General features: G+C 31.0%; 1 protein-coding gene across 1 annotated transcript; it reads right to left on the bottom strand.

The window, feature by feature from the left end:
* On the bottom strand, positions 1-8,679 carry LOC147072006 (trans-1,2-dihydrobenzene-1,2-diol dehydrogenase-like). Its single transcript, XM_085947028.1, has 6 exons — positions 8,619-8,679; positions 6,108-6,312; positions 3,869-4,160; positions 1,521-1,767; positions 605-755; positions 1-276 (listed from the first exon to the last, which is right to left on the bottom strand). Exons 2-6 carry the CDS (start codon positions 6,307-6,309, stop codon positions 170-172), a joined length of 999 nt encoding a protein of 332 aa, XP_085803154.1. The 5' UTR covers positions 6,310-6,312; positions 8,619-8,679; the 3' UTR covers positions 1-169.
* Positions 8,680-12,062: the final 3,383 nt, after the last annotated feature.

Here is a 12,062-nt window from a genome sequence, read left to right as displayed (position 1 = left end):
TATAACTTGTAAGATTCAAGGCATATCAATTATTATTATGAATATAAATTTGTATACAATATAATAATAAGAAAAACAGTTTAAATTAAATAATGTAAGATTATATTCATATATTATTATGTTTTCACTTTGTTATAGTTTCTGGTATGGTAGAAGATAAATAATTCTTTTAATCATCTTGTTCATAGTGGACGCCAATTTGTTTCCTGATTGTATCTTCAAGTTTAGCCAAGACTAAACTTTCATCTAAAGGCATGATCGTCGATTCTGTTAGACCTAAAATATAGATAATATACAAGATAAAGTTTAATGGAATAACAGGATAGATTTGATTAGCCGAATTTGATACATTGATATGAAAGTGAGCTATGTGAATCTTAAAGTCAAAGAAATATTTTGTAGATCATCTGGTCTATCTTAATCCAAATTTAGTCATGAGACTCGATATACACTCAATTGATTTATTTTACTGAAATAATTGTGCTTTCCAAAACTCAATATTACTGCACATTTATGTCTCCCTTCAAAAAATGTTTGTTTAGGTATGAGAAATGTAGTAATTAATCTATTAGCAAAAATAGTAATTAAACAATGAATGTCACACCTTTGTTTATACATTGGCGACATTCTTCTGCTTCATAGCGAAGGCCAACACTGTTATCGTAATTGAATGTCTGTGGTGCAATTGGTAGAGGGAATTCTTTGTTGCAATCATGATCAAAATGAAGAGAAACCGGGCACCAGAAGTATGGTATCTATAATAAAAATAAAAACCAATTAAATTAAAGAATGTAGCATGTAGGTCCTAATTTATTTTTTTATTTATTCAACCATATTAAAATGTAAGCACATAATAATATATAGAGTGGTTTTCATTCATATGAACAAAGCACACACAAACTCGCATTTGAACATAATATATGAAGAATTTCAATTCAATTATTGTTATAATATTTTATATTAGTTTTAAGCCTAGATCAATTGAAAATGAGGCAACTTTTAGTATGCCGTTTCCACTTACTGGCAGTCATAGACATTATCATTTGCTATGATACAATAGTAGGTACCATGTGATTGAATTGAACAAACCAATTGGTTGAAAATCTCTGCCAATGCTGTATTTTTGTATAGAATCATTATATTATATATATATATTTTTTAAACTTAATCTGAGATTGCATAACTAATCCTGTTAACCCAATATTCTATTTATCCCATGAACGATTTTGTTAGTACCAATTATGGAATCATTGGTATTATGGTATTATAGTCCTTTTGAATGGTAAGAATAAAGTTTAAAATACATGGCCAAGTCAGGTTTAAAATAAGCTATAATGTGAATAGATATTAAAGTTACCTACCCTCGACAATGAATAAATTATAAGAAACTGTTCAAAAAATAAAATCTTTTTGGTTTTTTTAATATAGTAACATAAAGATAAAATGTTATTTATAATAATATTATAATCAGTAACATTTATATTTAAAATTTTTATATTTAATATCATCATTTAAAATACCTTCACAGATCCTTTGGTTCCAACAACAACAGCTTCATTGGAAAGTTTCACTTTAGAGTGAGTGGAAACGGTGGCCGTTCCACCATTGGGGTATGTCATGACGGCCGACATAGAGACGTCCACTCCATCCTCATTCTTATGACCGGCAGCCACAATAGTCTTCGGTTCACATCCGTAAATTGTTTGTGCAAATTGAAGAACATAGATCCCGAGATCCAGAATCGTCCCTCCTCCCAGCATTTTATTACTGTCAATGAAAGATATATAATTTATTTTTCATTGACATTTTTTAATAAGTACACACAATACTTAGTACTAATTCTAATTAATTTAATAATAATCAAGACTGGTTCTGTCCGTTTCATCTCGTACAGAATATATTAAGGTGACGGACGCATCAGTGAAACGGCAAATAATTTTCAACTGTAGGCGCGACGAAATTTTGGACTCGCTCGCATTCAGTGAGAGAACGTCGAGCTAGAAACACGTCACTTTGCTTCGTGATGGCGACGGGCCAATTAATTCTTAAATCGTATAAAGATGACTAAAAACGTTACCCATTTACTTTAAAAAGAAAACATGTCAATGAATATATTATTATTGTTACTAATAGAACAATAAACAGAACATAAAATGGACGTTTGTTGGATTTATATGACAAATAATATTTCGTTTGATAGGCGTCATTTGCACCCGCGACCCGCAATCCGCGCATCGCCTAGCAACGATCTTTTTAGACCGTGCCTCAACTGATGTACGGCCTTAATGTATATTCTGTTCAAGTTCACAATGACCCTTTGAAGCGGACAAAATCGATTTTTTGATTATTAAACTAAGTGGAAGTAGTATGTACTACATCAGGGTTGGCGAACTTTTTTACGTAAGCGTGCCAAAATATCCCAAATATTATTTTTCGACTGTCTGACATGCCGAGCAGTTTTTCATGGGGAAAAAAATAGTTTTTGAAAATTCTCTTAAAAAAATGATGATGTTCTAGATACCATTCACAGAACATAGCACAAATAATACAGCTTTATCACTTGTATTCAATTACACCATACATTTCGGTCCACTAATTTTGAAACTGCAAAAATTACTACTTTCACCAAGTTTTTGTTTCTTATTTGGTGCAGTCATTTTTTGTGGGTAGAAATAAAATTCTTTGTTAATGTATTAATTAGTTTGGTTCTTTACGCACATATTGACAGTACAATTGGTCCGATCAAATAAGGTATTCTCTCGCTACAGTGGTCTCAAGCATTGTAAATGGATCAAAATTAGGCATCCCCCGCTGCCTGATGAGGTTAGTTCGATAATATTATATATGACGCATAAAGCCTAAGTACCGACCTATACAATTATATATTTACATTAACCCAATGCCTATTCTTGAAGAGTGTTTACCTGCTATTTTTTATACAATTTGATCTGTTATATATTATTATTATAGGTATTTTTTTCCTCAAACGCATGCCATACAAAATTATCTCACGCGCCACTGGTGGCACGGGTGCCATAGGTTCGCCACCACTGTACTATATATTGTGTTTTATTTTAATTAATGTAATTCCAATAGGCATACCAAATAGCGATTTACAATATTTACAATTTTTAAAATCATCTTAAGGAATATAAAGAAAACAATAGTTTATTTTAATCTGTAAATTAATCTCACAATAATGATCGGGAGACTCACATGCCACTGTAATTGTGCAGGACACCGGTGACCATCACATTAAAAAACTAATAATTTGTAAAAAAAAAAACATTAAATATATCGTCACATATTATCCTAATAAGCAAAATTTTAAAATTAAGAATCATTTTGTTAGTGATTAATGAACATATTGCTTAGATATTAAGTCTTTTGAAATCAATACATCTATCAAACAGTAAATACTTTGTATAATTAAGGTATTTATCAAGGCCTGATCAAAAACAAACTATAAGTGTGAGTGAGAGAGCATTTGGGACGCTTATATTCTCCACAATATGCGTTAGAGTAAGATACAATTTCTATGGCTGAGTTACATATTTTTTGTATATGTCGCTAGTAAATATTGGTTTGAATGATTCCATTCACTCAAAAACTGCAAGCACGTATTGCTAAAATTTATTGTTTTTGTGTTAAACATAAAGTTAGTGGTAATTATTTTTACTTAATTTAGTAGAAAATATGGTTAACTATTTGTGTTTAAATTTGGCAGCCGTACTGAAAAGCAACATGATGGTAAAAAGTTTCATAGTTAAGTTAATAATAATAAAATTGAGACAATACATACAATCATTATATTATTACTCTGAGGTAATTATGGTTTTCAAGGAATATAATAAAAACGATAACTTACTTAAGTCTCTCAACATCACTAATTGGAAATCCAAATTCCGCATTGACCTGATAGATTTCACCGAGATCACCACATTTGATGGACTCTCTCAAGGAATAGTAAGCGGGGAAGAAGCGAGACCATACTGCTTCCATGAGGAAGAGCTTCTTCTGCCGGGCAAAGTCAATCAGAGACTTTGCTTGTTTGTAATTCATGCAAAGCGGTTTCTCACACAAAACATGTTTGCCACTTTCAAGCATCATTTTTGCTATTTCATAGTGCTGAGGATTCAACGAACCAATGTAGACAATATCTGAAAGCAATAGTTTAGTCATTATGTAAATTAGGGTTTTCTCTGCTGCTAGTGAAGTGTTGATAAACCATTACATTTAATTTGTTTTGGAAGCGTACAATTATTGTTTAAAAATTAAAATAATAAATAAATAATGATAGCAATCCATCCACTGACAATTATTATTTATTGATTTTTCTATGGTAATGCCATAATGACATGACCATATCTTGTTTAACAGAGTGAAACAAAATGTTTACAGTAGAACCACAATAATTATCTGAACTAATAGGGGATGATAGATTCATTCATTGATAACATTTGTATTGATTCTAAACTCTTATTAAATGCTATTACATTATTATTGCTATCAAAATGGCATACTTACACATAATTAAACATGTTTATCATTTTAACTCAAGGAATTTAATACTTACGTTCGACAATAGCAATTGTAATAATGTAAGTAAGTACACATATGGTACAGATAGATTGATATAGATATAAACATGACTATATGATTACATAACGACAATATATCGTAATGAGTTGTGTCTATCTTGACAATCAGTAGGTAATTAGTTATAATACAGAGGTGCACAAACGCGGCCCGAAATGGCATTTGTTGCGGTCCAAAATAACAAGTACTTCACAAAATTTTTCATTGAATATGATAAAAATCTGTGTTCAATAAGTGAACCAATTATGCTGTAGCAACGGTATATAATCTGAATCGTCACTCATAGAAAACTTAGTGCTATTTTTATTATTTAATATGATTATATTTTCACGGGTATAGATTTGCGACCAAAATTAATTTTTTTACAATGAGTCACACCGTCTGTAGTGCAGGTGTAGTCTATTTTTAGATTATTGTTTTAAAAATGCGCATTTTAGTGTTAGTTCTCCAGGAATTTTGTCAGTGCACGACGTTTGTGAATCGATATTAAAAAATCACTTGTCTTAACAGAAAAAGTAATATAAATACGTAATAAGCATGCGCTTTGTGCAAGTCTTTTTGGGAGCACCTACATTTGCGAACAAGCGTTTTCCTTATTAAAACTGAACAAGTCTCAACACAGAAACCGCTTGGACAATGATAACCTCAGTGCTGTACTGAGGATAGGTACCACAAACATTGAACCTGACATCAAAATGCTTGCTGCTAGTATGCAGTGTCAGAAATCTCACTACTAAATTCCATCGTGCAAGTATGCACGTGATGCGGAGTGGAGAGTGATTGAAGTTGCTGATAAAATTATGTAACTATTAAATTAAAAATAAAACATAAAATGTATATCTCATCGAGTACAAAATATCATTATTTTTCAACACTTTACCCTTTGCGGCCCGTGAAAAATTAGAAAAAATTAGTTCAGTTGTCTTGACTGATAAAACAGGTGAATGCCGTTCATTCACGTTCACGTTTATTCATGAGACGGTGAATAAGTGTAGAAATCAAAAGTGGTAATTCAGTCGCTGTTTTAGAGACTCTTGATGTATCCAGGGGAATAGAGGAGATATGTAGAAGGAGGGGAAACGTAGTATATCAACAGTTTTATAATTAATAGCTTATTGGTTTATATAATATAGGTATGTAGTATGTACTTATATTGTTTAATTTTACAACTTTTCTCAATTATTTTGTTAATTTTTTTTATTATTATTATTGTTTACCTATTTATTAATTCTCTGTGTAATTCTGAACTGTCTGTTTTCAATTCTATTGTAAATAAATGAACCTATATTAGAAACTACAAAAAACACAATAATTATTTTTAAATGACTATGTAATTTATCCACTGTATATTTTTAATTATTAATAATGACCAGTTAAGATCAGTTTGAAAGATGTTTAAATAGATGGAAATTCTTAAAAATACAAATTGTCTTGTTATTTATCGAACTATTAAATACAATGGTTTTTTTACTTGGCATAATATAAGTATAAGAGTTTGAAATGCTTACCGACATCTGGGCATTTTGCAAGCTGGTAATAGCCTTGGAATACATTTTTAATTTTGTGGAGAGTGGCAAATTCTTTGGCTTTAGCCAAATCTCTGGCTGCCACAGCTGTAACCTGATGTTCTTCCTGCGGAAGGGTGGCGGCTGCCGAAACAAAATCATGAGAGATTTTTCCAGCACTAACAATTCCCCAACGAAGTGCCATTTTCTGCAATAAAATAGTGTATTAGATTAGGTAGGTACTAAATTCATAAAAATTAGCTGATATTAATTGTTTGATAAATATTTTATGGTAATCTAAAATACATAAAGATTACATGGTAGAATTCGATATTATTCATGCTTATCGTACATACAAAATCACTTGAGCTATAAACATACCACATAAGCGTGAAGCTCAATGGTTTTGACAGCAAATATGATGTAATTAGAGTGACAGAAAATGATGCAATATGCTTCATGTAAGAGCAGTCGAAAATAATAAAGGTAACCATAATTAAGGGGGGACATGCTCGGCGTAGGTCAAAATTGAGTTTTTATTGTATTTTCAAACCATGATCCTGGACACTCCTTAAACGTTGTAGATAATCTATTTATATAAATTTGAAACCTTATTATCCTTTATATTTATTTTAAACATTTGATGACGGCATAAAGTATTTTTATAACATAAAATAGTATTCTTTTAAACCTCTCGGTCTAATGTTTTAGAATATGGTCATATTTCGGTACATGAATGTGCAGTGGTGTTAAGATTTTTTACATTTATTAATTTTTAATCGCATTTATAAAACCATTAGTATAATTTATGACGAGATAATTTTAGTAAAATATTCACGATAAAAAATTATATTGATAATCTCTGTGATCCCAAATTTGACCAGAATTAGGCATTTTATTATTCAAAAAATCGGCAAGATTAACACATTTGAAGTAATTCTAAAGATACTAATTATAAGCTATGTCTTTGACCATTCAAGTTTGATAAACATCCTACGAATATTGATTGCTTTATAATAATTATTGACCTAAGAATAAGGTAGTGTTTTTTTGAAATACGCCATTTCTTTTGGCATTCTCCAGTGGTTAAGCTACAACATACGGCCGTAGCCATAAATTGACAATCTATAATTAAAGTAGGGAGTAAAATTATGTTAACGCGCGTGTTTGAACATGTACCTAACCGAATTTATTTTTATTTTTTTTTAAACGGTACATGTTCAAACACGCGCGTCAATATCATTTTACTCCCTACTTCAATTATAGTTTTTCAATTTATGGCTACGGCCGTATGTTGTTGCTTAACCACTGGGGAATGACAAAAGAAATGGCGTATTTCAAAAAAACACTACCTTATTCTTAGGTCAATAATTATTATAAAGTAATCATTATTCGTAAGATGTTTATCACACTTGAATGGTCAAAGACAAAGCTTATAATAAGTATCTTTAGAATCATCTTCAAATGTGTTAATCTTGCCGATTTTTTGAATAATAAAATGCCTAATTCTTGTCAAATTTGGGATCACAGAGATTATCAATATAATTTTTTATCGTGAATATTTTACTAAAATTATCTCGTCATAAATTATACTAATGGTTTTATATATGCGATTAAAAATTAATAAAAGTAAAAAATCTTAACACCACTGCACATTCATGTACCGAAATATGACTATATTCTAAAACATTAGAGCGAGAGGTTTAAAAGAATACTATTTTATGTAACAAAAATACTTTATGCAGTCATCAAATGTTTAAAATAAATATAAAGGATAATAAGGCTTCAAAATTATATAAATAGATTATCTACAACGTTTAAGGAGTGTCCATTATCATGGTTTGAAAATACAATAGAAACTCAATTTTGACCTACGCTGAGCATGTGGGCCGTTAAATTTATCCTAGGTATGTAATTCGTGTGCAGTAGAAGAAATCACAATCTGCGCAATTTCAACGTTAAATTGTTCCACTATATACTCACTTGAACCGTATAGTCCACCTTAATGCAGTTGTAACCTGTTAGAATTTTTTTTTCAGATAACTAATGCAAGTTGTAAATTATAAATGATCTGTTATAAGTATTAATCGTAGTTAATTTATATTAATTAGAATTAGATAGAAACATTTTAGTCATGTTATATTATAAAGTCCGAGGAAATTATTTTGCTCATATTTATTTCAGTTGTCAAGTCGAAATAGATATATTAATATGTATTATAAATCAAAACAAATTACATATATGGGAACTGTTGTATTTTATTATCTACTGCCATATATATGTATATGAAACTATAGAGAAAATAACAGATACCAGTTTGAAGTGATTACTAAAAATATATAATAGATAAATTAAATGTTTGAATATTACAATAATTATTATATAAACAGATATCAGGTTTTTTGTGGATCATTAATAAGTTGGGTATGTTCACTATCTACCTAATATCAGTGTAATAAATGGTGGTAGAATTTAAAACCTGCATGCCTAATAAAATAAATAAAAATAACTCACAATGTAGGTAATATAGTGCACGACAGTATTGATATATCAACAGTTAGCACTGAAACAGAACGTGAAATGATAAGCCTATCCTTTAGACAGCTCTTTATATCATGAAAACATATAGGTAAGGTTATCAGTATTTACTGTTGTCACTATTAGATTGGCCTGAAATAAAGCTTATTGATAGTGTTGGATATTTGAATTTTATTGATACCTACTCAATCTAATTATCTGATTTACACAAATACATGTAGATACAATGAGTTGGCATGATCAATATATAAATTAATGTTAATGCTCCAACATAGAATCTGTCTTCTATAAGCTGGCGTGCCGGTTTCCCCCCCGCTTCAGCATCCATCTCGTTCCCTACCATTGAAAACTTGCAACAGTTGAACGCGATGGCACAATGCTTTCCGTGTGACGTGTATACCAGTTTATAGAATACAGCAGTGGCGAAAGGTGACTTTTGGAAAGAGGTAGGCTGTGGAGATCTGACTTGTCAGGTATACCTACGAGAAATAAGAAGATAATACGATATTACTACTAATGAATAGGTACACACTAATGACAAAGACACACTGATTTAATGAAACTTCAAAAACTCACTGACGGCATAAAATTAAACGATCAGTTTAAATTAAGTACGTATTTTTTCAAAACATTTATACACATCAAAAATCATTAGATAAAAGTTCTGTTTCTTTTTAAAAACAGTCTATATTTAGTCATATTCGATTAAACACCATAGAAATTATTTTTTCCAATTATCTAATTATTAATAATATAGTTTTAGGCTCTGCAATCGGAGCTTACCTTACTTCATACAATTCGATAGACTGGGCAGGGCTACGTGACGTAAGTCCATATGAAAAAAATTGAGAATTATTTGAAACTTAATCCGACCTTTATTTACGTCAAGACAGATGGCGCTATGGTGTATTATTTAAAACCTTTGCAGATTGTTTTGAAATTATCTGTGTAATACATTCCTACACATACGGCATCTCTCGTTGGCAAAATAAATTATTTTATAGAATATATTATAATCAAGTGATTATGTAAATAATAAGGTATGCTTCAAATAATCGCCTAGTATGGAGTCTTCGCCACTGGAATACAGACTCTAGTGGTTCCTAACAATTAGCTCATAAGTGTAGATGCATTTGCCCTATTGACAGGCATACATAACAATTTATTGTTTTGGGGAGGTTCCCATTTCTTTATTTTCATTGACGAATGTGCATGGCCTAACGCTCATAATTATTGGGTCCGTTAGATCGTTAGTGTCCGTTTGTGTCAACCACGCTGTGTTATCTATTAGATGTGATGCATCGGAATATTAAAGCAAACATTGGATGTCCCAAATAGTTGTACCAATTTATGAGTGCCACGGGTCTTCCAGTGACGATAAGCTTGAATACCAAAAAGAGTGGGGCCAGTCCATTAAGAAGGTTGTTCGAGATCAAATTATTCAGGTTATGATCCTCAGTCATGAGGTCCTGACGAAAAATAAGTGATATTACATTTGACTAAAGAATTTGTATTTTTTCGTACGGACTCGAAACTCTTCCCTCGTGTGCCAGCCATTTGAAATATCATAAGGGAAATAATATTGCCTTGACAATCATTACAATAATATGCATCTAACTTCATGTAAACCTAAATTGAGTGGATATTGTACGATTTTGGTATATGAGGGCATCCCCATAAGAATTATTTATTCTGTAGAATCGAAATAATTTTTCATGAGACAAAAAAGCAATACCTATTTTTAAAAATTCTACAAATTTCAAAATAAGTAAGTATTTAACAAATAAAAGTGAGTGTTTCAACATTTTTGGTAATATATTATTAGGATTTTCATCTGTGTCAAGGTACAAGTGTCAGAAGTTTGTCCAGATTTTATTAATATTATCGTCTATTCAATTCTAAACTATCCTAAACGCCAAATCATGAAATGTGCAGGAAAGCGAAATTTAGAAATTATGAACCTATACTTAATTCGATTTAGTTCTGTAATACCAAAATATTAAAAAATTATTTTTTGTGTTTCAAATTACAATAAATTTTGGGGAATTTTTTCCAATTTGAAATTTATGAAAAATTCAATACATTGGCAACTAATGTCACTTAGGATACTTAAGAAGTGGCATGAAAATAATTGTTTCTTAAATTCAATATAATCCTATGCATTTAGGTTTATACAGAAATGTTGGAAATTTCATAGAGAATCGATTGATGTAAAAAAACGTATTTCGAAAAATTGGCGTTTAGGATAGTTTAGAATTGAATAGACGTTATTATCTATTTAAGTTGTCTCGGTAAAGCCAGTATGTGGGAAAAATCAGTTTTATAACCTTCAATTGCTTATAATTTTTAACTTTATAGTGCAAGATGTATTCGGGTGCAGAGTAAAAATAGATTCAGACATGCCAGGTTGTCCACAACAAATCTTTGAGTTTGGGTACTTAATAATAAATAAACTATATGATTTTTAATGCAAACGAGCTATGTGGATCAATATTGTATCAAAAACATGAAGAAGATAATTTCACATTTAATCCATTCCCCTCTCCTCAATATTCATCATTGCACCGTCCGACACCTTACAAAATACATTAATACCTACTGTCAATAGCTAAGTACTTAAAACTTAATGTGCTGTCGTACGGCAGTATATTTCCGAACCGAATTGGCAAAAGTGAATAGATTTAATATGTTGACGATTATGTAAGATAAACAAAGAGATTAAATTTAGTCTTTTGGGTGTATATAGCTTCATGCCAGCTCTTTTCAAGACTGTTTTACTGGTGGAGGGAAGCACATTCAATTTTCTAAATTTTCTTCACACCCGCAAAGAGCATCAGTTGTTAGCAGTTAGCCCAATCATACATAGATATATATCATAGACACGGCTGATTGTGATTTTTTGGAATTTATCCAAGCCATAGACTAATATACTTCAAGCTACGAATGCTCCTGAAAGGGCCTCGATTTGGATTCATGAGAAGACATTATGAAGAACACATCGACCCAGCTGTAGGTTAAAGCGGTGGTGCAGAAATGGTTCCAACAATAGCAGAAGAGTATTCAATCCTAGGGAGACTATTTTGAAGGATTATGGTTTGTGACCTCCACGTGAGTAACTGTATTTTTCTCTCTCTAAAAAAAAATGTAGCTAGGTATTTTTTTTGACCATGTCCGATCCTTAAGATCATATGGGCCTCTACAGAGTGAAGATTTGTATTAACAGATTTTGTTTTTACGAGAAATGGATGTTAGCCACTTGCTCAACCTATTAGGTCCATACTCTAACTCATATACAAATTGAAAAATAATATGTGTACTTGCCAAACCGAAGATTCAAACCTGGGACCCACGACGTTATAGGCCGACGCTTAAGTCGCGCAGCCATCGTGGCTATGTAGGTAGACATACGTGTAAATGTGA

The sequence above is a fragment of the Rhyacophila brunnea genome, unplaced genomic scaffold (assembly GCF_057557595.1).
Source record: "Rhyacophila brunnea isolate RB1 unplaced genomic scaffold, BYU_Rbru_1.0 scaffold_2, whole genome shotgun sequence".
NCBI lineage: Eukaryota > Metazoa > Arthropoda > Insecta > Trichoptera > Rhyacophilidae > Rhyacophila > Rhyacophila brunnea.
Note: the sequence above shows the minus strand (reverse complement) of the source record. Positions and strands in the feature narration are given on the sequence as shown.